The sequence below is a fragment of the Magnolia sinica genome, chromosome 14 (assembly GCF_029962835.1).
Source record: "Magnolia sinica isolate HGM2019 chromosome 14, MsV1, whole genome shotgun sequence".
NCBI lineage: Eukaryota > Viridiplantae > Streptophyta > Magnoliopsida > Magnoliales > Magnoliaceae > Magnolia > Magnolia sinica.
The window spans coordinates 77,623,241-77,650,499 of NC_080586.1; the positions used below are offsets into that span (position 1 = coordinate 77,623,241).

At 39.3% G+C, this 27,259-nt stretch overlaps 1 protein-coding gene across 4 annotated transcripts; it reads right to left on the reverse strand.

The window, feature by feature from the left end:
• Nucleotides 1–476: 476 nt before the first annotated feature.
• LOC131226306 (acyl-CoA-binding domain-containing protein 1-like) lies at nucleotides 477–13,168 on the reverse strand. Of its 4 annotated transcripts, none has more exons than XM_058222114.1 (6): nucleotides 12,080–13,168; nucleotides 8,340–8,445; nucleotides 8,127–8,219; nucleotides 8,077–8,084; nucleotides 1,737–1,834; nucleotides 477–944 (listed from the first exon to the last, which is right to left on the reverse strand). In XM_058222114.1, the coding sequence occupies exons 1-5, from the start codon at nucleotides 12,640–12,642 to the stop codon at nucleotides 1,762–1,764; spliced, it is 843 nt and encodes a 280-aa protein (XP_058078097.1). In that variant the 5' UTR covers nucleotides 12,643–13,168; the 3' UTR covers nucleotides 477–944; nucleotides 1,737–1,761. The 4 variants fall into 4 exon arrangements, with proteins under 4 accessions (XP_058078097.1, XP_058078096.1, XP_058078095.1 ...); XM_058222113.1 differs by having other exon boundaries at nucleotides 8,127–8,222; nucleotides 12,080–13,163; XM_058222112.1 differs by having other exon boundaries at nucleotides 8,077–8,219; nucleotides 12,080–13,159.
• Nucleotides 13,169–27,259: the final 14,091 nt, after the last annotated feature.

Genomic DNA, 27,259 nt, shown 5'->3' on the forward strand with positions numbered 1-27,259 from the left:
TGCACTTAATAGGTTGAGCATCATTCACTGGGTGGATCGTAACATGTAGTACAACCAGTTGGACTTGAGACCTCATTTCAAATATCATATATTGCATAAGCAATAGAAAATTTATATTGCTGGTGGAGTTCATGTGCAAGAAAATAGAGGTTACAAGTCTGATTTCTTCTGCTGCTCTTTTTAAATTTTATTAAAAGAGTCTTCCCAAATCAGGGCCAAGTCACTTTCAAAACTAAAGGACTTACTTCAATTGCCGAGATGAGTCTACTTGGACACGTTTTGAGTCTCATTCAGAGAGTTTTAGATCTATGGTTAAGACCAAACGTCAACAACACCTACTCGGATCCAGCCCAGGTTTTGAAACATCAGCTTCAACCCTGATGCAGTTCAACCCGTACAATGTTACATGTCAATTCAATTCAATAACTCTCATCTTTAGAAATCAAAATGTTAAAACTCATTGTACACCTGTTAACTGTATTTACAATCCTCTGGTGGATGATTTACTACTATGGTTTTCCAAGATTGGATATCCAATACAAGTAGCAAGCATGATACCAGTTTCATAACCCAACAGGCAAAATATGCACCAGGATTATAGAATTCCTCCATATAACCAACCCTAGGATTCCAAAATGACTCCATTAAAAACACAGCTATGAATTTGAGACCACATCTATGTATCAGTGAGAAATTAAGATATATACATATAATGGAACTAGTAAAAATTCATCAAGAGATAAGAGATAAAAGGGTGGCAATCATCAATTACTGGAAACATCCACGCCCAGGTCGTCTGCACAGATCACATGGGTCCATTGTTATGCTTTATGTTCAGGTCAGCATTTCAATTCGCAGTGAATTGAGCATCGTCTTCTCTCACGTTTGTCCCACTTTGACCTGATTTCAGGGTGCTGACAGGCCCATCATGGAAATGATGACACCTGAAAATCAAGCAGGAACATATTCTGAATTATATGGATCCTTCACAATTGCTTTTAAGCTTTCCATGGTCCCCATACAAGTGTGGGCCATCTGATCTATTTGACCAGCCTAATATCTGGGCCAGGTCATCCACACGGGTGAACCCAGCTGATGCACAACTAAGGTGTCCTATAAATGTGTGCCAGGTTAGCATATGTGACCACAAGTTGAGATGCATGTAAGGATTCGAAAAGCTCTAATCCATATTTGGGTACAGTTCTAGAGAAATATTTCAAGAGTTATATGATACTCAGGCAGTGACGCTGGATATGTAGGCACTCAGAAATTGTACATGTGGCATATATTAATTCACATAAAACCAACTAGATTATGCAGACCACTGTTGCCAAGTCATAGTCCCAAGATCAGATTTGTTGAAGAATCATAACTTCTGCTTCATGGAGACTTGTTGTGGAAATACAATTGGTAGTACATTTCATTTTTAACCATCCAATAATTGTCCACCAATCCAATGGTCATATAATCGAATAAGCTTAATTTTCAGCTCATCTGGTACCAGTCTTTGACAGTTTTAACTTGACTAGTTGTATGCCACGTATGCAAGTTTTAAGTAATTTCCAAGTGCCAGCATATCATCCATCACACTGCCAGAGTATCAAAGTCTCTCATATTTCAACTGCTGGTACGAGATAGTGCCATCAATTACACTGTTTGTGGTTTCCAGCCCATCTCGCAACATGTTTGCAGTTTCCCCTCTATTATTGCTATGCAGGGGGGAAGTTTACATTTACCTGAGCATTCACATCTGCTTTCCGGCTATTGAGCAGCTCCACAACATTGAGGCGGCCATGATCTATAGGCCAATGTAATGTTTTCATTCCCTCGTGATCTACATTTTTATAGACAGCCCGTGTTAGAAACTGAAGGATGTCCAGATTGTTAGCAAAGAATTAAATCCATTTAGTGGACAAGGTAATCACATGCAACTGCATATGCAGGAATGTGCATGATCATGCTCATCTAAACAAACCCAGGAGTTTCAGATTAACAACATGTATTGATGGATAGCATGTAACCTGGAGACACCACCTTACTGAAATTGTGCAATGTCACACCTGTCCATGTCCATTCACTCTAGACACAATTCATATAAATCTGACACTCCTAGAAGCTTTTCTTTTCTTTTGATAGGTAAGCTGGGCTCAAGCCCAAGACCTTAATGTTGAAACCCAGCCTGTCTACCATTGAGTTACAGGGATTCATAGATTTAAAAAACTTTTTAAGTTTAATTATTAATTTCTTTAATTCTATAGATATTCCGTTACATATAAATACTAGATTTTTTAGGTTTATTGTTTATATATAAATAATAGATTTTTTAGGTTTATTGTTTACATATAAATAATACATTTTTTTAGGTTTATTGTTAATATTATTTGTGTATTGGGGATTTTCTTTTAGGCTGCATTTGGTTGACCCAGTTTCATGATATGTCATGAAAATTTGCACCAAATTAGACTTATTACTCCTGATATATCTTTTTTTTTTTTTTTTTGAAAAGTCCCCTGATATATCATGAAATTTGGTGCAACCAAATGCAGCCTTAAATATTGATAATTACATTAGCTTATTAAAATACAAGTGCAAGGTAGATAAAAATACTGATAATTACATTAGTTTATTACATACAGATGTTTCCAACAGAACTAGAGCTAGGTAGATGAAATGCAAATGCGCCTCTGGGGTATTGCGTGATTGCCATGTGCCTATGTAACTTGAGGAAAATTCTGTAAGACAGCTATTCATTTGGCTATGCTACATAGTGAAGAGTATCGGGCAGTTGGAAATCAGCACAATTAGAGATGAGGATGTTAAGATGGATCTATGGGAAAACTAGGAAGGATAGAATCAAGAATGAGGTCATTCATAGCAACCTAAGAGCAAATTGAGATGGGATGGTCATGTGCAATGATCACTGGTCACCAGAGACAGCTAGGGAGCATTTATAAGGTTTGAAGAGACTGAAATGAGGGTTCGATTCCCCTCCTTTGGGCGAATGGTCTTCACCGTAGGTTTGCTCCCTATAGGTGAGGGTTCGATTCCCCTCCTTGGCTTTACCCGATACACGTGGTTGTGGGTGATTACGTGTATCCGCAGGGATTAGTCTCACTTCAAAAATGAGGTGGGGACACCCTGTGTCCTTAAATAAATAAATAAAGAGAGAGAGAGACTGAAATGATTTTTTTTTTTAATGACGACAGGGTGTCCCCGCCCCAAATCACCCTCCAAACACGTGCATTGGGTAATCCACGGGGAGGGGACTCAAACTCATGTCTGTGGGGAGCAAACCCACGACCGAAGACGTTCGCCCAAACCATGACGGGTTGGATTGAGGTGGTGAAAAAGGAATTGGATTAGGGTGGTGAAAAAGGATACAAAGGCTTGTAATAGATTGATTGGCCAAACAGGATCATAAAGCTGACCGTAAATAGCTGGGACAAGGCTATCATGATGATGATTATGTCAGCGATTCTGACTTATAAAGGCCAATGCCCAACATCCATATCTATATCAAACACGAACACACTTCCCCACATCTAATTTATATTGGATGGATGAAAAAATATCAAGGCCTTCTCAGCAAGGAATAAGGAATAATGATGTGTGCACCTATGTCAATTTCTGCTCCAGTATGACTCTTTATTCAACCTACATATGCTAAAAGTGTAAAACTTTATGAGGTTTGATAATATGCAGCTTGCGCCATATAGCTATCACTAAGGTGGTTGGGGTTCCAGCTTCCGTACAAGGGAGCTTCACCCACAATCTATGGCCAAAAAGACAGTTATTATCGTGCTCGGAAAGATATGGGCAATGTCAAATGTAGCCGCAGCTTGTGAGATGCGCGGGACTTTTTCATCAGCTCACGTAGCCCATCCACAAGTTGACCCATCTGATCAACTGTCCAGATAACTGTAAATGTTTGACATGTGTGGTAATCTGGACTTTTGATCTGATCTTCCACAATGTTGATAGGTGGTATCTCAAAAGCAATGGGATGGGACTATGGATTATGGAAACCATCCGATTTGTGAACTGAAAGAGGAACAACTAAAAAAATAAAGCAATGGTGCACATCCAAAGAGGGACAACCAACAACAGCTAGATGATCAGATTTGTCCAATTGCAGTAATATTGCGCTTAGAGCCCTGTGAGCTGCATATTCACATTCAGCTTAACTTAATCTCATCAGTTATTTTCCACAAATATCATCTAAGAAAACTAAAAACTGCAAAAGCAAAGCAGAATGGCGAAGCAAGTTGCTAGCCTGAAAGTGTATTATTTTAGAAGGAAGTTTTAAAATATGTTTTTTGGAGGAAACCAGAACAGAAACTAGAACTTAAATCTGCATATATTGTAAATACATACCAATCTGGAGATCTAATTACTCTCAGTGAAAGCTCAAAATAAACAGCAAATAAGGGACCACTGATGTAAATCGGTCAACCTACTAGTTGAAACTAGTAATCATATGCGAACCATATGAAGAAGCAACACATGCTTGAAGGATAAAGCAACACATGCTAGAGAACTCCAAAACTCATTCAAACATCACCATAACCCATCCACAAATGTTCATACCTGCTTTTATATAGAAGTGATTATTCATACCTGCTTTTATATAGAAGTGACTATGTAAATTGAAATTTAATAGTTAATACCAAAAAGGCCTAGAATGAAAGCCTAATGGTTGCATGCTTAATGAGAAAACCAAAATAAAATCCAAATGGTCCAAGAAAAGAGACCCCTATCCTAAAGGTTCTATAGGAAAAGCTAACAAAGAGTCCTAACGATAGTTGCACAAAGCAAGAAGCGAAACGGTAACAGATTTGGATGCAGGAGCCAGGAAGCATCTGTTTCAAAATGTTAGCAAGTATAAACATCTTGGAAGCAGAAGCAGGAGCACAGTGTAGAACCTACAAGCAACTAAGGTTCAAATTGATCAGAACTCTCAAAATACCCTGCGTATGGACTCTTCATGGACAACCGTAAGGTATTGTGGCTGCATGATTGGGTAAAAATCCTTTTTAATACTTGCAGTTTGTATAAAGAGTTCATTTTTCAGTAGAAGTCCTTGTCTACCATATCTATAACCTCTTGTATACAACAGCATGGGTTTATTTTGTGCTGTGCGGTTGTGTAATAGTGTTAATCACAGCAATCGGCTGATATCAAGAGCTGAACTCCCATCCAATTGACATGCATTCAAAGTAATTTAATACCACTACAAAAATCCCAGCTTCAAGTAAACTGCTTTATACATCACCTGATAATCTAGGGAACCTTTGTACACCAACCATATCCTATCCAAGTTCTACACTTGCTATACTTCCTCCATGTGAGGCAACCAGTGGAGACTAAGGACATTAATATTGGATTTGTGGCCCAATCCAATTGGATCCCAGTAAATATGATCATACTCATATTGTGAGTGTTGGAAGCATCGATTTTATTGGGAGTGACCATGCAGAACCATGGAGACTTGTTTTCCTTAATTGATGAAATTAGGAAGGTAGCTCTACCACTGACAAAACTTAGAAAGAAGACAGCAACAACCCCCAAAATCCATCCCAGCTTTGAGTACAAAGAATCCCAGTTTTCCAAAATATCTTCCATGGTCGTGCCTTTGAACTCCTGACAAGCTAGAGCACAACTGATAATCGTCAGATTTTAATTTTTTTCCTGATGACGTTTAGAGAGTATGATTTTCCTTCAAACATTCTTCTGTTCCTTTCTTTCCACAACCCTCAAAGAATCCAAAAAAAAAAAAAAAAAAGAGTCTCCCAAAGAATCCCTTTGTGACCAGTAAAGGGCCTCCCCGCCATTCAAGCATGAACTCTCTACGTCAATAATTATTGACAATCGATGCAACCCCAAAGCGAGAAAGGAAGAAGGTCCACATCTCAGCTGCCACCAAACAATGCAGGAAGAGATGACAACCATTTTCTTCATCTTTCCTATATGTGACCCACATATTAAGGAATGCCATCATCCAGTTCTTCAAGTTATCTAGTGCAAGAATCTTCGTGGTCAATGATACTTAGGCAAAAGCTTTCATTCTAGGGGGAAAAGGAGCTTTCCACACTTTACCACAAGGGGGAGAGTTTCCTCCTGCTGCTGAAAGGAGGTTGAAAAGAGAGTTTGCCAAAATCTCGACATTGCTCACCCATTTCCACACCTTTCCTATCTTCAGTTGTCAACATGCATCTTGTTGAGATGACCTAGAAGGCAAACAAACATATTGGCCTCCTAATCAGATAAATTCCTTCTCAATTTAATTGACCAGAATATGCTCTCTGTGACTATCCCATAACAAGGTTCAATTTTCTCTTCCTTGTCAATCAGAAGCTCGAACAAAACACAATGGCATGGTTCAAAAGCCACCTCAACCAACCAAACATCTCTCCCTGATCGAATTCTTTCACCTTTGCCTACCAAAAATCTAATTCCTTTGTCAAATTCTTTTCCCACTTCTATTGAGATATCTCCATTATAGCATTATTTCCTTCAAAATGTACCCACCTTTAATCTCTCTCTCAATACCGCAAAACCCTTGAATCCTTCACATGTGCCCATGAACCAGAGTCCTTCAGACAAGCCATACTTTCCAATATAGATGTTTCTTTGGAAAGATTACGTTCCCTCTCCAAATATCCACCACGAATTACTCAAAAAACCACAGTTCCTTCTACTTCTTCTTCTTCTTTTTTGAGAGGGGGGGGGGGGGGGGCAGGGTGGGCGAGATGGGCCAATTTGCAAATAAATTTGAAAATTTTCTTAAATTAAAGACGATGAGTACCAACGTTATGTTAGAAAGTATCTTCACTGGTATCATATAACTATAACCTGGGCATAGTATTGTCGGTTTGTTGAGCAGCACTACTATGCCCAGCCCCAACGAGATGAAGATGATGATTTTGATCCATCACGCCACTCTATGTGGGCCTAAGCCACAGCCACACATTATTCACATGTATATTTATAGCTTTCTACTTCTTTTGTTTTTGAATGTATTGACGGTGTTTGCATACATGTCTTCCTACATTTATAAATTATATGAATAGACTTCAAATATACTTGCATAAGTTCAGTCAAGCAACGCATAGATTAGGACCCCATACAAAATAAACCTATTATGTGCACTTGTTTTTATGATGTTTTGATTTCTAAGTGTGTATTGATGTCTTTTTTAACAATACATGAAGTTTCATTGGAAAATTCAACCAATTTCACAATGCTTCCAAACAACAGCAATACATTACACGAAATATCCCATGCGATAACCAATATGTTTCTGTATCCCACGATACGAAAAACATTAGTAACAATAATAACTAATAGGGAAGAGGTTGAATGCACCAAGTGTTCAACAAGAGTCCGTGCACTCATATCTCCTAAACCATCCATAAGGGGATCTTAACATGCATTTCAAATGGAATTCTGAAATTCTGAAATTAAAATGTTGATAGATTGTAAGAGACAATGGTTGCACAATTCCCAGTGAACCCTGTGTTCATTGAAGTCATGCCCAACACAAAAAGATACCAACAAGGATGCACAAAATCCATTTTTACATGTACCAATAAAGCTGCAACAAGATGCACTACAATCACCTTTGATGTGCAATGATTAAATCAAAATCCAAGACAATTAAGCAAAACCATTATTAACATAGGTTTTGTGGCAGAGGTATTATACAGTGCTCAGGCTGAGGAAATGAATGGTCATTTCAGCTTTCAGTTTGTACAAGTTGGGCCCATTATTCACTGAACCAAAACATTGATGTGATGGGATCACCATGGACAGCCTGTGAAACTTTTAATAAAAAATAAAAATAAAAATAAAAATAAAAAAAAGCCCTGAGGTTGGAAGATCCACTTTCTTGAGATTATGCTTTTCCAACCAGGAGACATTTGGTGCATGGACCACCCATAGAGGATCCCGCATCATTGAGGGGTCGGATCATCAAACCACAGGGCCTACCTGTGCAAACTGATAACTGAATGGTACCTCAGTCTGTACAATCCCTTGGCCTCAGCCCTATATAATGCCCCTCGTGGAGAACCTTACATTTCATTGTCAGATCCTTCCTCATTTACAGAAGTATTCAATACTGGTCCGTCAGATCCTTCCTCATTTACAGAAGTGTTGAATACTGGTCCCGGCATTCCTTTAGCAGAAGTACTATGTTCATCAGCTTCTCCATCTGTTTTCTTCTGATGACCAGCATGTTTAGAGTGATCAGCATGTGGCCAATGATGAAATTTCGGAGTACCAATAAAACAAGGATCACAAAAGAACTGCAAGCATAAAATATATGGTATGAAACTCACAATAGTACAGCCACTTGCCCAGGAAGGATACAGCTCACTCACGATCATGATGTACTTCTGCATGGCTTCCTCAGGAGACATAACACCCAATCTCTGCCATGCATTCCTTGCACATGTCACCAAAAAATGAAATTTTTATCACTTCAACCAGGCCAGCAACAATGACTAACATAGTGATTATAGTCTTCTTATCTTTATCCTACTAAACAAAGAATAAACAGTGTTATAAATAACTAATGAAGAGCACCAAAGATCTAATAAAGGAAAATTTGAAGGTAAGTACAAGCATCCAGTACTCTTTCCCAATACAGTATCCAATGGGGGTGCAACTTGGGCCCCTCCTACTAGGGGCTGGATAAAGCTCAATGTTGATGGGAGCACGATGGATAAGCCAAGGCAGTCCCATGTGGGGATATTGTTCCAGAGCACCAACGTATGACCAAGATTGCCTTCACAGGAGTCAGGTCAGAATGATAGGACATGAACACAAGATTGTATCTTAAAGTGGAGTTGGTCTGCTCTCTACATAGGAACATTGTTCAATGAGATTCTAAAAGTGCAATCTCAAGAACATTTGGGTCACAGCCAACTCCATGGAAGCAGCATTGCTTGTAAGTCAAATTAAAGGTCTAAGCTTTTTTTTCCTTTAGTATTCTTTAACCTTTTTGCCAAGAGAGGCTGACTCCTGGGCTGATGTGTTAGCTAAAGAAAGGGTAGAGCACGAATCCTGGTATGTTTTACACGTACCTATCATCTTAATGTTGATAGCATCCATTCTATCTCTTATTCAACAAAATGCATTCCTTATACAAAAAGAAAATAAGGGCTACAACTCAGGCTGGGTTGGCTCGAGCTAGGCTCAACCCAAGCCCAGTCTGAAAAGTCACATGCCGACCATGGTTCTTGAGACTGGGAGACTCAGACCAACTCATTTGGTCATGAGTCCAATCATACTGGGCGATTCGCAGGAGACTCAACTGAGTTGGGCCAAGTCGCCCCCTTTTCCCAAAAAGATGGTGAAAAAATAATTCTATATATAGAAAATTTATAAAATAAAAAAATGAAACCTAGGCTCATATAATATTTAGGTAAAATCTAGTTACTGTGTGACCTAAAAATGCAATAAATGTCAATTCATCATACTGAAATGAAGAATAAGAATAAGTGTCCGATTGATTTTTTTCAGAAAATAACATTGTTTAACAAAGCATTCTTACGAAATTAATGAAATCATGGGAGACTCTGAATCATCTCTAAAGACTTCATTCAACACCCTAGATCATCTTAAGGTTTGGGAGGCAAAAATGGGTGAAAATCGGGGGAAAAAAAAAAAAAGAAAGGTTTGATCAGGCCGAGTTGCACAGGACTGACTTGGGCTGATTTGCATTTGCCCAAGTATCAAGCGACTTCAGTCAGACCAATACTACTCCGCCCTGCAAGGTATTGGCTGGACTCAAGTCTGATGGAGCCCAAGTTTACTCAGAAAAATCTTCAAACCATGATGTTGATCCGAACCCAAACCCAAACCAACCCATCTCATCAAACTGAGCCTGACGCATTTTCATCTTACCCAATCCATAGTCAACCTGACACAAATTTCAGATTTGGATAATGAATATTCATCCAAATGATTGATAAGAAGACCCCAAAAGCAGATCACTGAAAAGTGAAAACTGCTCTGGATTGGAGACGGGTCAGGTCGGATCTTGTTGAGTATGCATATCAGGTAGGGTCTCAGATTTATGAGTAAGACCAAGCTGAAATCAGACCAAATTTAGATCGGGCCACAGACATCCAACCTGAACTAAATCGTCCTGACCCAATCTGAGTTGAGATGAGGTTGGGGCTGCCCAAGATGCAGCCAGGTATCGAATATTGCTGATACATCCATAGAGGAGGAATGATAGGATCCTTGACCAGAGGGTATGATATGCAGCATCCTTGGATTCTCAGCTACTATGGGTGGAGCCCATGGTTTGGTTATACAAGATGAGGATGGACCATGCCCCGAGAATTCTCAAACTGGATAATCACATCCTTGACAAGAGGATATGATATGCAAAGCATCCTTGGCTTCTCTTTGTATGAGCGGAGCCCATGTTTTGGTGATACAAGATGAGGATAGGCCATGCCTGAGAATATCTCCAACTGGACGATTGCATCCCCTTTGATTGTGGAATGCAAATGGAGAGGTAAGACAAAAGGCACAATGATTAGGATCACCAAACCAAGGACCCTGCTTGTACAAAATGAAGAAAATTACCAGAAGTATAGACAATTATCTCTATCAAATTCAAGAAGTGTAATGCTTTTCTGAAAATTATTAGAGTATGGATAATTATCTCTACCTAATTCAAGAAGTGTAGTGCTTTTCTGACGATGTGATCTTATTGAAAACATATATCCAGAACAATTATATGATGATCGTCGCCAGACTCCCCAAAAATACATGTAACAACCTCAAGCCCTGAGTTTGCATAGGCAGGTCAGACAATTTAGTGATTCAGACCATTGATCAGGTGGGTGCAACCAGTGTTCCAGATATCAGCGATAGAATCAATAATATTGGTATCTCTGGTCGGGGGATACCGAGACTCACATAAAAGGCATTTTTTCCAGGGATCACTACAGTGTAGTATTGCTACAGTGTAGCCCGAACTTGTACTTAAGCCCTCCAATGTATAGAGAGTATCGACAATGTTATCGCAGATACAAGTGCATAAATACCCAGAAAATAGAAAATTATATGTGTGTCTTTTTTATTTTTGGGATCCTGTGTGTGGGGCAGGGTTCAGGTCAACCACTCATCAAGTATTGTGATTCGAATCCGCCACTTGGAGAAAACGACGTGTGGAAGCTCCATGGACTAGAACACCAATGTGAGAAAATTGAAAAAAGTTTGTTTTTTTCCCTTTCTTTTGGCATCGCTTTCACTGCAAATCCATGTCTATGCATGACTCTCATGCCTTGACATGGATTAGAGTGGAAAATAAAAAGATTTTATAGTCAAAATTGGAAGATATTGAGGAAATCCAATTTTTTCCCATTTTCTCGACTAAATGAACTATTTGAGAGCGAGATTTTTTAATATGACGATGAGAGTAGGCCAATCATAGATTCATGTACAAAAAAATAATATAAAAAAAATTGGGGGAGTTTTTAATTATTTAATTTTTTGAAAAATTATTAGAAAAAAATAAATGTTACCATGGAAAAAATAATTTTACCTTGTTTTTTTAAGCTATCTGTTTTGTTTTGTTTTATTTTTTGTCTTACTTATGGTTGTATGTTGATGATCAATGGGGTCCATTCCTTGATAAACATATTACATTTTCAAAGATAAACAAAAATCTGTTCACTTTGGTTACTATTGCACTGATTTTTACGACAGCACATGTTTTACGCATGATTCATTTTTGTAATTTTTTTTTTTTCCTAAATATGTACATATGTGTATTTTAGCATCCTAAAGTCTCATTGAAAAACACCAATTTCCCCGTTTTCTTGGTATCGGCGATAATATGGCAATATGACGATACATGTAACAATACCAAAACAAACACTGGGTGCCAATGGCTATGGACTGATGAATTCATCTATAAACTGTCTATTTACAGGCCACCAATCAAAGGGCTGGAATTGTACATTAGTGAGATATTCACCACATTCCCATCTATTGCAAGCATACAAGGATCCTATACATATTCAGGCAGCAGATACTGAAAATCTCAGAGCCATACCACTTAGCCCGAGCTGAAATCTTGATCGCAGATGGCTGCTGGACACTGCAGGGGCCCTCAGTAGCAATCTTGTAAAGCCCGTAGAGCTGGAGTTGCACTTCATTTGAAACCTTCTGCGATAGACGGTCCGCAGCAGCAGCAGCCACAAAAGCAATCGCGGCACTAAACGTCGCATCTAAATCTGTGCTCTCGACCCCTTCCCAATCATCATCGACATCAACCGAAAGGATATCGCTCGCCATAGATTTTCCAGCGCCAGGCATTTCAGCCTCATTTATATCCACGAGATCAACAGATTTCGAATCGGGGTTGATGGTTCCCACGGGCGGGTCATCCTCAGGAACAAGGCTGAGATTCTCGGCAGGCATTTCAGTCACATTTATATTCACGGGATCAAAAGATTTCGATCCAGGGTTGACAGTACCTGCAGGCGGGTCATCCTCACGAACGAGTCTGAGATTCTCTTCCGGGGATGAGGTGACGGTGGAGATAAGCTTTGAGGCTAGAAAGGAGAAGAAGATGCCGATGAAAATGGAGTGAGCAATCTCGTACCATTCTCCCATAGCAATCCAATTCCAGGAGTTTCAAAAAAATAATAAAAATCTGCAATCGGTGTAGAAAGTTGCAATGAAGCGTATAAAAACCGTATATTCTAGAAATCGTATATAAAACGTATATTCAGTATAAAAGAACTTCAAGAATGCGAAAAAAATGGCAAAAAGGTCGAAAATAGCTAATATAAAGAAAAAACCTTAGATATATGCAGAAGCGAAGAGGAAACCCTAGAATGTGGGAAGGGTTGAGGAAAAACCCTAGATAAATGCAGTAAAGGAGTGGAAAATCGTATTGAAATGCAGATGAGAGAGCAAAAAATCGTATTGAAATGCAGATGCTGAGATGAAACCCTATAAATTCAAAGACATGGAGTATAAACCCTAAAAAAATCGCTGGGATAAAGCGGGAGAAGAATCCTGAAATTTGCAGAGGGAGAGAGCAGATGAAAAGACGTAGAGAAAGAGGCTGCTATTTTATAGTACGAGAGAGGAAAAAAATAAAAAAAGGAGGGAGAAGGAGAGAAAGCGCGAACAGGTGGGACCGTTAGTCATCGCTAGCCGTCTGTTTGCAGACTACTTTATAAAAGGGCTGAGATCATCCGAGATTCTTTTTATAAATCGATCCAGACCGTACGAATGCAGGGCCAATTCTCGAGGACCGTAAGATTGCGTAGGGTAGCACACAGCACCTAAGTTGGTGCTGTGTGGTGCTGGAAAAGCTATCTGCGTCCACCATGATTCGTTTGTTTTATCCACACCGTCCATCCATTTTCCCTCCTCATTTTAGGATATTAACCTAAAAATGAAACAAATCCACGTATCGGGTGGACCACACTAGGGGAAATGGTAAGCTGGACTACAAAAGTTATGGATCACCACTATTTTTGGCAGTGTGGTCCACCTTAGATTTGGATTTGCCTTATTTTTTCGGCCAATCCATACGCAATTAGCTCCGACCAATTGAGTAGCCAGTTTCCCTTATGAACTTAAGTCACCAAGTTAGGTAGGCCCACCATGATGTATATGTTGTATCTAAGCCGTACATTTATTTGAGAGATTACTTTAGAGCATTAAAAAAAAAAAAAAAAAGACGATTCAAAGCTTAAGTATACCCCACCCAATAAAAGGGGAGATAGTGACACACACGTGATGTTTATTTGATGTCTAAAATCTTCATAAGTTAACAAAGACATGGATGAATTGAAAACACAAACATCACCTAAATCAAAAACTTTCTTAGCCTAAAGAAATTTTGAATGATAGTTGGTCAGTCAGTGCTTATGTTTTTTTGGTGGGGTACAGTTGAGCTTTAGATCTGCCTAATTCTTGAACTCTCCAAATGGATGAACAGTGTCGATGTAACACATACATCACGGTGGGGCCCACAGAACTTGATGACATCACCTTGGGCCTACCACGATATACGTGTTTCATCTATGTCACGTCGTTCATTCATTTTTCTCCCTTGTTGATTTGATTTAAGGTTCATAATTAAAATTTTCTTATAGGGTACAAAAGTTTCCCATCAAGCTCATATTCGTCTTTTATTCTTTCGTCCATATCTGTGTGACGTAATCAACAGCTTGTATGGCAAGTAAGCGTCACGGCGACCCTACGATTGTGAAGGTTTTAATGTTAGGCGTTAAATCATCGTCGTATCCTGTGGTGTGGTCCACCTGAGATTTGGCTCTACCTCATTTTTTAAATCATACTCTAGAATGACGGTTAAATAAATGTACGGCGTGGTTAAAACACGATGCATCATGGTGCCGTACAGTAATTTTTTTCAGCAGCGTATGATGCCTGATGCGTGCTCCGCCATGGAATTCGAGTCCAGCTGCTGAAGGAAACGGATTGGCTACTCCCCCTGACACCAGCCCCGGAGCTGATGGTCGGTGCTCTGTGGGCCCCACCATTATGTATGTGTTTCATCCCTTCCTTTCATCCATTTTTAAATATCATTTTATATCTTTATCCCAAAATTAGGAGGGATATAAATCTCAAGTGGATCACACCACAGGAAAACAATAGTGATTGGATATCCATCATTTAAATCCTCCTAAGGCTCGCTGTACTGTTTATTTGACATCCAATCCGTTGATTAGGTCATAAATACCCAGATGAAGGGTGAAAAAAATATCAACTTGATCCAATACTTTTATGGCCCCAAAAAATTTTTTAACGGTCAAAGTTCATTCAATACTGTTTCGTATAATGTGGTCCACTTGAGACTGGGATATACCTCATTTTTTGTATATTATCATAAATTGACCTAGAAAAATAGATGAACGGAATGGATAAAACATATACATCATGATGGGCCCACAGAGCACTGACCACCAGCTCCGGGGCTGGTGTCAGGGGGAGTAGCCAATCCGTTTCCGCTGCTGAAGCGGTGTACGTGTATAAAGCAGACGTAACTTTGCTGCGAACCGGGAGCAAGCGGACGCGGATTACGTCCTTATCTGTGATGTAAGTTTTTTATCCAAGCCGTTCATCATTTTTAATAGATCATTTAAAATATTAAAAATGTAATGAGGCAGGCCGTAAGTGGACCACAAAGTGGGGATTGAATTTCCACCATTAAAAACTTCTTGGGAGTGGTAGAAGTTTCGGATCAAGATAATATTTATTTTTTCACTTAATCCACGTCTACATGACCTTATGAATAGGTTGGATGGTAAAAAATATCACCGTGGCCCTTAGAAAGGTTTCAACCATGGATGTCATTATCACTGCAGCTTCCTTTGGTGTGGTCCATTGGAGCCGTGTACTTGCTTCAATTTTATCATAATCTATTAAAATGTTATGATAAAAGCGATTAACGGTGTGGATAAAAACAATTATATCACGGTGGGCCCCACAGATCCCTGTTCGGACGGTAATATGTCTAGGCGGGGGTCGGACGCAATCCGCGTCCGGAACAAGCGGTGTGAGTGGGAAGCGGATTGTGTACTGAGTAACGCAGTACGGTAAGCGTACTGAGTAAACTCCGTGGGCCCCAGTGTCATTCATGCATTATATCCACTCCGTCCATCTCTTTTAACACATAATTTTAGGGCTTTATCCAAAAAATGGAGTATATATAAACCTCAAATGAACCACACCACCGGAAACAGTGCGAATTGAACATCTACCGTTGAAAATTTCTTGGGGACAACAGAAGTTTTAGATCAAGCTGATATTTGTGTTTTCCCTTCATCCATGTCTTTATTATCTTATGAACAGGTTGGATGACAAATAAGCATCATTGGGGGCCTTAGAAAGTTTTCAACTGTTGAAATCAATACTTCCACTTTTTCTAGTGGTATGGTCCACTTGATCTTTTTATATGTATCAATTTTGGGTTGAACCCATAAAATGATCTGGAAAAACGAATGGACGGCATAGATAAACCACACGCATTCGAGGTGGCCCAACTGAGTTTACTCAGTACGATAAGAGCCTACTGAGTAACTCAGAACGCAATCCGATTCCGTGTGAGTGAGACGCGGATTCCTGCGAAAGCCTAGGGAAGTTCCTGCACTGGCAGACTGAGTGGAGATCACTTGAGGTCTTGGTATCGATCCCTAGTGGGGACTAACACGGAGTGCGTGTACTGACATGTGTATATAACTGCAAGGAAAAAAAAAAAAAAAGGTTCCTGCACTGGAAACTTAGTTGGGCTGCAGTGATTTTTGTGACATCCATCCATTTTGTGAGCTTATTTTAAGATTTTAACTCAAAAGTGACCGGATCTAAGATTCGAGTGGGTCACAATAAAGGAAAAGGTGGGTGGGAAAATTTGTATCATTGAAACCTTTCTAAGATTAACAGTGATGTTTACTTACCATCCATACCGATCATATCTTCGTTCTTACTAGAATGAACTGAAAACACAAATATTCAGAGTTACTATAGCCTTGTTAGTACTTTAACTGTGAATGCTGAATCCTCACATTTTCAAGTCACTTGAGTGTTGGATGTCGTTCATTTTTATTATATGTCTTAAAATAATATAAAAAATGAATAGACAGGGTAAATTTTTCACAAACATCATAATGGGTCCCACCTAAGTTCTCAGCAGAGGAACTCCCCACGTAGAAATTGGATTGTGCAGTGAGTTACTGAGTAGGCTTTTATTGTACCAAGTAAACTCTGTTAGGCCCATTGTGAATTCACATGGTTTATCCATGTCACACATCCATTTTTTATCTTATTTTGACAGTTATGCCAAAAATTAAAATATATCCAAATCTCAAGTGGGCCATACCACACGAAACCATAGGAATAATGATTTCTAGCGGTGTGAGTGGGACGCGGATTCCTGCCAAAGCCTTCGTCGGGGAGTTCTTTCACTGGAAACCAGGTGGGCCAATGTGATTTTTGTGAGACATGCACTACGTCCTTCCGTTTTGTGAGCTTATTTGAGGCTTTTAACCCAAAAGTGACCAGATTTAAGATTCAAGTGGGCCACAATAAAAAAAAAGATGGGTAGGATAATTTGTATCGGTGAAACCTAACTGACCAGATCTAAGATTCAAGGGCCCAATCAAACCTATTCATAAAGTCAAATAAAACCTATTCATAGAGTCAAATAGACCTCAATTGAGAGAAAACACAAATATAACTCCATCCAAAACCTCCGTAGCCCCCGAAATGTTTTCAACAGTGAGAGTTTAATCCCATTGTGTAGTTCACTCGAGCCTTGTATCTGCCTCAATTTTAGATTTATATGGTAAAAATAAAAATAAAAAATGAATGTACAGTGTCGATAGAGCCACACATCACAGTGCCCACTCAAAGCTGCTGACCGTTCCTAGCTGGAGACTGCTGGGTAGGACGCGATCAGGGTAAAAATACATAGTAGATACAAATCCCAGGTGGACTACACCACCATAAACAGTGGGTGAATCATCATTAAAAACTTTCTACGGGCCAAAAATGTTTTGAAAGAAGCTGATATTTGTATTTTCCCTGAATCTGTGTCCGCATGAGATTATCAACAGGTTGGATGGAAAACAAACATCACCGTGGACTTTAAAAAGTTTTTAATGGTGTGTGTTCAATAAGTACTGTTTCTTGTGGTGTGATCCACTTGAGATTTAGATCTGTTATATTGTCTGGACCATGTAATAAAATGATCCGGAAAAATAGATTGACGGCATGGATATACAACGCATACATAGAGGTGGGCAGAAAAGTTTAGGGCCCCACCCATATAGCTGGTTTGGGGGGGTCGTAGCTAAGTCGCGTCAATCTCGAAAAAGGCAGGCAGGCACACAAAAGATCGTGGAACGCTTTGTTAACCGTTCAATTGATGCATTTCAATCGGATGGTGAGGATTGCCCGATGGGTGAGTTTTTCAGGTTGTACTAGATCTCCAGTAGATCCGGCTATTTGGATGGTTTGGATTGTGCAGAGATGCAATCTGGCTACGGTGGATGTTTTGCACTTTTTAGGATGTAATATCCAACGGTTTCGATGAACTTGGGTCCCCTCGCGACTCGCGTAGGAGCGAATTCTGCCCAGGTGGGGCCCACCCCGAATGTTTTCTATCCTGAAGATTTAGATCGATCCGCTAATGCTGATCTTTATATGAATGGTTAAACAAATGTTTAGGGGTCCATACCAAAAAACAAAACTAGATGGTCAAGATTGTTCAATCAGTCCGAAATTCGGGGTTTGTCCGCAACGGATTTGTCAATTTGGACGGTCTAGATTGTCATACACATATCACACGTGCAATGTATGAGAGGCCATAAGTTTTAAAACGGTGGTTAACTATCAATGTAGGGGTGCCCTCAGCGTCTCTTAACTCTTAAGGAAACGGATTGGCTACTCCCTCTCCACTAGCCCAGCGGCTGATGGTTGGTGATCTGTGGGCCCCACCATAATGTATGTGTTTCATCCATTCCGTTCATACATTTTTAAAGATCATTTTATATTATAATCCTAAAAATGAGAGGGATATAAATCTTATGTGGACCACACCATAGAAAAACACTAGTGATTGGATATCCACCATTAAAATCCTCCTGAGGCCCACTGTATTGGTAATTTGAAATTCAGTCTGTTGATTAGGTCATAAAAACCTAGATTAAGGGAAAAAAACAAATATCATCTTGATCCAAACCTTTTATGGTTCCTAAAAAGTTTTTAATGGTCGACGTTGATTCAACTAATTTTCCTGTAGTGTGGTCCACTTGAGATTAGGATATATCTAATTTTCGGTCCAATACCCTAAAATGATCTAGAAAAATTGATGGACGGATTGGATGAAACACATACATCATAGTAGGGCCCATAGAGCACCAACCATCAGCCATTGGCTGGTGGCAGGGGGAGTAGCGAATCCGTTTCCCTCCCTATTGTACATGATGGAATCTACACGCCTGCCTCACCTGATGAGTGAGCATCTTGATTATTATGCCAAGATACCTTTACAGTGGGGCCCACCTGCCGACAGAACTTTGATTGCTTGAACCCAAACCCCACTAAAGGGACGATGGAAGTGTCTCCATCGTAACAGGCAAATGAAAAGCCAGGGTTGGCCACTAGCTCACCATAGCTCGAACTCAACTTGGCTCAGTCCTCAAGTCTGATTGGCCCACTCAGCTCGGTTCATTCGGCAGCTCGGGGCCAATTTAGTCCGAGTTTTTCTGTGTGTCATTTCCACAAATACCTGGATTGCACAGCAGCAAGATTGTTCAAGTATTTTATCAAATACCTTCTCAGCAACATAAAATCCAAAGAAAAAAAAGAATATTTATTTCATATACATACTTTCCTTGCCGCCGGTCACACATCGTTGGGTCATTTCATCATCACTGAATTGGTTCGAACTGGGTTTGATCCGAGTTGAGTTGAGCTAGAACCAGTTTAAAATCGGCTCCAACTCAAAAAATCAGCTTAACACGGTTCGAACTGAGCTTCAAACGAGTCGAGTTGAGCGAGCTAACCGAGCTAGATCGGTTCGTGTACACCCCTATGACAAGATATGACAAGATAGGAAAGTTGTTACGTGGAGCGTCGCCTTTATCTTTATCTTTTTTTCTCTCTTTTCTACGTACCGAATAACGATCATTTACTGAATTTGTTTTCTGGCGTTGCCTTGGAAGCCATTGATTGAGTGGCCATGATCATTGGATCTGTGTGTGTTTTGAAGTATTAACCATCCATAGTAGGGGACTAATATGAACGGTCCTAGATGATAAGTAGTCATGCCACGTTTAAATTAGACAGATGACCACCATATTCTGATCCTATTGGCTCCTCAAGCGTACCATCTCCCATCATAATATAATAGGTCCTCCCAACTACTACCCACGTGATAGTAGGGACGGTCTATGGTGTCTGTAAAGCGAGTGGACCCTACATAGGTTGCCATCATGCGGGGAAATGATAGCCGGAAAAACTCTCTCTCTCTCTCTCTCTACACATATATATATATATATATATATATATATATATATATATATATATATATATATATATATATATATATATATGGGAAAAGGTTCTATATGGTCGGGAGCTCATGGAACTGCTCATGACGTTGAGCTATGTGGGCCCTACTATGATGTATGTCGAACATCAGTACTGTGCATTTGATGGGTCCCCTTTTATGGGATATCCCAAAAATCAGCCGTATATGGAACTCTAGCGGGCCATGCCATCTAAAATCATGTGAAGACATGCCTAAAACATATAAAAGCACTTGGTGGGGCGCACCTGAAATTTGGATGCATCTGAAACTTGGTCTGACTCCTCATCCAAGTGGGACACACATAATGGATGGCCTGGATTTGTGAACCACATCTCGGTGGGCCCAAAAAATGATTATGAATGTTTTAATGGAAGGTAACCCCTCTCAACTTTTGTATGTGGCGTGGCCCACACAAGTCACAAATTGACTTGATTTTTAAGTGCTAGTCCCAATATGGAATGGTGCATCTGACCAATGAGGTAGATGTTTGACATACATCACGGTGGGGCCCACATATCTCAACCTCATGGGGAGTTCCCACAACCTCAACGGTATAGAACCTTTTCCGTATATGTGTGCGTATATATATATATGTGTGTGTGTGAGAGAGAAATGTGCGCACACAACTAGTTAAACCATTTAAATTAGAATCATTATAAGCTTATAAAACAAGCTTCCTCAATCTCCTTTTTTCTCTTTCTTCATATAATCCCTCCCTCATTTATTAATGCTCTCTCTCCCCTGTATTATTGGAAACGAAGCCCAAAGCATCCGGCTGCAACTAGTAGCTAGGTGGGCACACTGTGATGTTTGTTATAAACCTATCCTGCCCATCAGTTTTGCTAAATCATATTAGGACATTGACCCAATAATGATATAGATCCAAAACTCCAGTGGGCCACACGACAAGAAAAAGGTAAGGATTGAACTTCTACAGTTGAAATATCTATGCGGTAACAAAAGTTTTGGATCTTGCTATTTTATTATTATTATTATTATTTTTTTTTTTAATTTTTTGTTATAATTTCAATTCACCCTAGTGGGAATGACCTCATGAACAAAATGGATGAAAATTATACATCCGCGTCTGTATAACCTCATGAACATTTTGGATGGAAAATAAACATAAGGCCTTGGGATGTTTCAATGGTGGGCATTCAATATCCATTGTTTCCTATGGTGTGGTCCACTTGAGATTTGAATCTGCTATATTTTTAGTAAGTTGCACTAAAATGACATGTAAAAATTGATAGATGACTTGAATATACAGCATATATATCATGGTGGGCCATATGGTTTGAGAAACACTCGCGGCATGTGTTGCGTAGGTAACACCTAATCCACTTCTCACTGTTATCTTGAGAGAAATTAAAACAATTTTATGGAAACAATAATGGTGTGACCGGCGTAAACCCCTTTCAATTTTTGAAATGGCCCACCGTGATGTGTTCAATGGATCTACTCCGATCATTAGATGTGTAATGCCATGTTGGGCTCAAGGCCAGAAAAAGAAAAGGTTAAGCTAATCAATGATTTAAGTGGGTCATACCAATTGAAATAGTTGGAAGAGACATCCAACCTTAATTTTTATAAGGCCCACTGTGATGAGAATGTAAAATCTACTCCAACCATTAGCTGCCACACCAAATGTTAGGCATCATATCCAAAAATCAGTCTCATAAATAATTCAAGTGGGCGACACCAAGAGAAAGAGTTTGGAAGGCGGGCTTTCTATCTACACTTGCTCCAATTGTGTGGTTCACGTGAACCAGGGATAGGGCTCGTCTTTTTGCACCGGTTGTAACATGCAGTGACTCACCCAATGATTGGGTGGATTTCATAATAATGCTACAATGGGGCCCACCCAAACAAACAACTTCTTTTCATCAATTAAGTGGAAAGATTTATTAACATTAACTACTGATTAAATGACACAACTAGTTGGACCAATTTGAATTGTCCAACTAGTTGTGTGTGAGCATTTCTTTCTTTCTCTCTCTCTCTCTAGATATATATAGGGAGAGAGAATGGCATGATACTTCCCATGATGTCAAGCTACGTGGGCCCCACCGTGATGTGTGTCGAACATCAACACCATCAGTCATATACACCATGCCATGGTGGCCACGTGCTATGAGGTAGACCCCGTGAAACTTCCCCTGAGGTCGAGTTATGTGGGCCTCACTATGATGTGTGTCGAACATCAACCCCATCAGTCATATGCACAATGATGGGCCATGGGCTATGAGATCGACCTCATGAAACTTCCCATGAGGTCGAGCTGCGTGGGCCTAACCATGATGTGTGCCGAGCATCAACACCAACAGTCATATGCACCACGCCATGGGCTATGAGGTCGACCTCATGATAAAACTTCCCATGAGGTCAAGCTGTGTGGGCCCCGTTGTTGTGATGTGTGTTGAACATCAACCCCATCAATCATATCCACTATGCCATGGTGGGCCGTGGGCTATGAGGTCGACCTCATTAAACTTCCCATGAGGTTGAGTTGCGTGGGTCCCATCATGATGTGTGTTGAACATCAACACCATCAATCATATGCACCATGCCATGGTGGACCACTGGCTTAAAAATCAAGTCAATCCATGACTTGGGTGGGCCACACCACATACAACAGTTGAGAGGGGTTACCTTCCTATTAAAACATTCATAATCATTTATTGGGCCCACTGAGATGTGGTTCATAAATATCCAGACCATCCATTGTGTGTGTCCCACTTGGATGAGGGGTCAAACCAAGTTTTAACCGCATCCAAAACTAAGGTAGACCCCACCAAGTGCTTTTATATGTTTTAAGGATGTCTTCATATGATTTTAGATGGTATGGCCCACCTAAATTACCGTATACAACGGTTTTTTGGGATATCCTATAACCTAAAAGAGAACCACCAAATGCTATTCGACACACATAACGGTGTGTGAAGTGGTACTATAAGAGGTCGAGCTATGTGAGTCCCACCATGATCTATGTCAGACATCCACACCATGAACTTGTGGTTCCCCTCTGAGTTACAGGATATCTAAAAAATCATCCGCATCCAGAGCTCAATTAGCCATATCATCTTAATCCATGTAAAATTGTGCTTAAAGCATTTAAAACCATTTGGTGGAGCCCATCTAACCTTTTGATACGGCTAAAACTTACTGTGGCCCCTCATCCAAGTGGGACACACACAATGGATGGGTTGGATGTCACCCAAATTTCAATGGGTGGATACCTATTCTCAACTGTTGTCTGCGGTGTGGCCTACCTAAGTCATTGATTGACCTGATTTTTAGGTCCGTGCCTCATCATGGAAGGGTACATCTGATTGATGGGGTGAATGTAAGATATAGATCAAGGTGGGGCCTACATATATACCTCAATCTTATGGAAAGCTTACTATGAGGTCAACCTCATTGTACCTTTTAGTAAGATGGTAGTTTTTGGGTCATTACTCATGCTTCAGTGGTAGACTTATAAGAGTTTCAACAATGGGTAGTGGTGTGAGTGTAAAATAAAATAAAAATAAAAATCAAATAAAATAAAATAAAAAACTCATTGTACTTTTTCCCGTGTGTATGTATGTATACCTCCAATGGGATTTTGTGATCAACAATGCATGTCTGGACCATCTAATAGCTCAAGTTCTCTTCTTATACTATTATTCAAAAATTTCAATTTTATGGTCTTAAACATCCATCATTGGACCTATATTTTTAGGAAGAATCTTATTCATACCTTTTGCATGACATTCATAGTTTGGATTATCTAGTCAATGTGTAATTCTATCACAGCCAATGAGAAATGAATAGACCATGCATCATGATACTTATGGTGTGTTGGCTTTTTCAATTCCTTGATAATTAAAATATTTTATTTTTCATTTTTTTTTTTTTTGAGGAGTTTTGTTTAAACCTGACTCGCATTATTCAACATAAGTCTAAACTCGGCCGGAGCCCAAGTCCAACCTGAAATGTTTATGTTGAGTCCAAGCCATGGAGTGATGGAGATGTGGGTTGTTGGAGGGGGAGAGAGCGGCATAGGTTATTGGAGGAGAAAGATGGAGGCGTGGATTGGTATAGAGAAGAAGAGCATTGAGTTTTTTTTATATATATAAAGCTTCCCCTATAAACCATAATTAGTTAGACCGGCGGCTTGTTGTAGATTGTTTAAACCGAGACTGATTGGGAAGGCTTGAATTTTAAGCTAGAGCCTGAGCCCAGGCCCCAGACTCAATACATCAGCCTAAGTCTGGCTTAAGGTGGGCCGAGCCTGAAGGCCCAACAAGGCAGCCCAACCCAAGCCTACAAGGAATTGTAATTTAGGAGTCCTCTTTGACTCCAACTTCATGATATTCATAAAATGATATTTATTTCACGTGCTATATATTTATTTAGGAGTCCTCAGACCATGTTTCAGACGGAAGCAGATTGGCTGGTGTACCACACACCAGCTATATAGCTGATGTCGGTATGTGTCCTGCGAAGACGAGCACTGACACTCCTCGAGCTTCGAGTTGTACGAACGGTTCAAAGGAGATCAAAGTTATATGGCCCACAGTGATGTATTTATTATATCTACACTGTTCATCTATTTTTATAGATTATTTTAGAGCATTATTCAAAAAATGAATCATATCCAAAAATCATATGGACCACACCACAAATAATAGCGGAGATAAAGATTTTCACCGTTAAATAATTTATAGAGCCTACCATAATGTTTATTTTCCATCCAATCTATTTATAAGGTCACAAAGACCATCCAATCTGTTTATAAGGTCACAAAGACCTGAATTAAGAGGAAAAAGAAATTTCGTATTAATCCAAAACTTTTGTGACCCCAAAAAGGGTCTCAATGGTGGATGTTCAATATCCCACTGCTTTTTTTAGTGTGGTCCACGTGATGGTTAGATCTGTCTTATTTTTCATCTCAAGCCTTAAGACGAGCTCATCAAATGGATGAACAGTTTGGATATAACACATACCTCATGATCAAATTCACAGAGCTTGCTGAGGTCAATATGACAACTATATAGAGCTGGTATGAGGTACGCTGGCCAATCCGATAATCGGATGCCTCCAAATTTTAGGTGGCCCCACCAAGTGTCTTTATATGTTTTAGGCATGTCTTCGTATGATTTTAGATGGTATAGCTTACCTGAGTTTCATATACAACTGATTTGTGAGATATCCCATCATTTAAAGGAGATGCATCAAAAGCACGGTATTGATGTTCGACATAGATTTGATGGGGCTCACAAAGCTTGACCTCGTGGGAAACTCCCATGAGCTTGACAGCGTAGAACCTTTTTCCATATATATATATATATATATATATATATATATATATATATATATATATATAATTATAATTATAATTATAATGGTGTGGCTCATACGCAACTTGTGAATTTTGCTTCTAGCCGGCCGAAAGGAGAGGTGCAACGGAAGAACCAGGTATTGGGGTGTGGGGCATATACCAACGCTCATATGCGACATTAACATGTGAATTTTGCTTCTAGCCAAGAGGGGAGGTGCAACGGAAGAACCAGGTCTTGGGGTGTGGGGCCTATACCTACTTTAAATGACACAAAGTCAGGGCGTTAGGAATTAGACATTTGAATTTAGGTAAACTCCAATAGATTTAAGGGAAGCGGAGAACATAGACACAAAATTTTAAGCTCTTTAAAATCATTAAAGAAAGTCGTCAGAACTTGGGCACCATGGGAAACACAATTACCCATCAAGTTGAACGTAAATTAAAAAAGAACACACTTAAAATTTAACCCAAAAGACAATATCAGATATTTGAAACTTCATAATAACACATGATATTTTTCAATTGTTTATAATAATTGGAACCAAGGTTAAGCAAAGTAGTCGCGATTTGATCCAAATTATAATTTATGGGTGATTGTCACTGAACTTAACGCTTTGATCAAGCAAAAGATCTAGATTCACCAAAATTAGGAAATGATACCAACAAAATCATTGCCTTGATCATGCAGAAGATCGATGTATTGGGCCCAAACCTACATACAATTGCCTTTTCATGTTAGCCTAAACGCAGAAAAGAGAAAATTATTACTCTAAACCGTTATAAATTTTGAAAAAGAGCATATTTTTGACCTTTAATGCAGTGGAAACAAGCCCTTATCTTTTGGTGGAACCTAAAACAGTAAACCAACCTTTAAAACAAAATCTAAAGAGATCCTAGAAATGAAATCATCGCCTCAATCCATAAAAGTCAGGTTACTTGGGAGGAATCAAATTCTTCCTATCCACGAGCAATCCTATCCATTAGAGGTTGAAAGTTATGAGAATCGAGTAAAGTTAAGAAATGATCATAAATCTAGGATTGAGATAAACTCATCTGAGGAGCGATGTGCCCCTTACATTAATTTCACATGATTAGACATTTATTGCAATGTTAATGATTTCCTTGCCGTGTGTTCTTAGATCCCGATGGTGAAATGTTTTAAGGGGGCAGATCTTCATAAGAACATGAATTGTTTAAGTTTAACATATACACGTAACCGCATACCAACCTAATACGATGAACTCCATAGAATCTTAGGCATCATAAACTGGCCAACTTACATAACAAAAACCTTAGAAAAATTCGAGGACAAAATTTGTTTTAAGGGGGTAGATTTTAAAGTTATAGATTTTTGCTAATCCGAAATCCAAAAATCCTTGAAAAAAATTTCATTAGAATTATTTTAATTTTATCACTTGGTGATCTTTGAAACTCGATCATAGCCTATATATGATTGTCATTGGTAAAGAACCACACAAATTCCATTAATTAACCGTGGGAAGTTAACGAATACGCATGATCACTAAAATTTTGGGCCTTACCCTGTGATCTATTAGTTGAGGGTCAAGTTCTAAGTGACCCACACTAATTAATCAAAATCACTATAGTTTAATGAAGATCCACCTACAACTAAAATAAACTAATGAATTAGATATATATTATCCCACACACCTAAACTAAATTGACCTATTTACTCTTTAAATCATCCACAAACAATGGTAATTGAAAAGGTTCAAATTGTAGAGAGGAAAAAAAAATTGATTTTTATATCACTCATCCACACAGCAACTCCAATCATGTAAATGGTTTGGATCATTGATAATGTTAACATG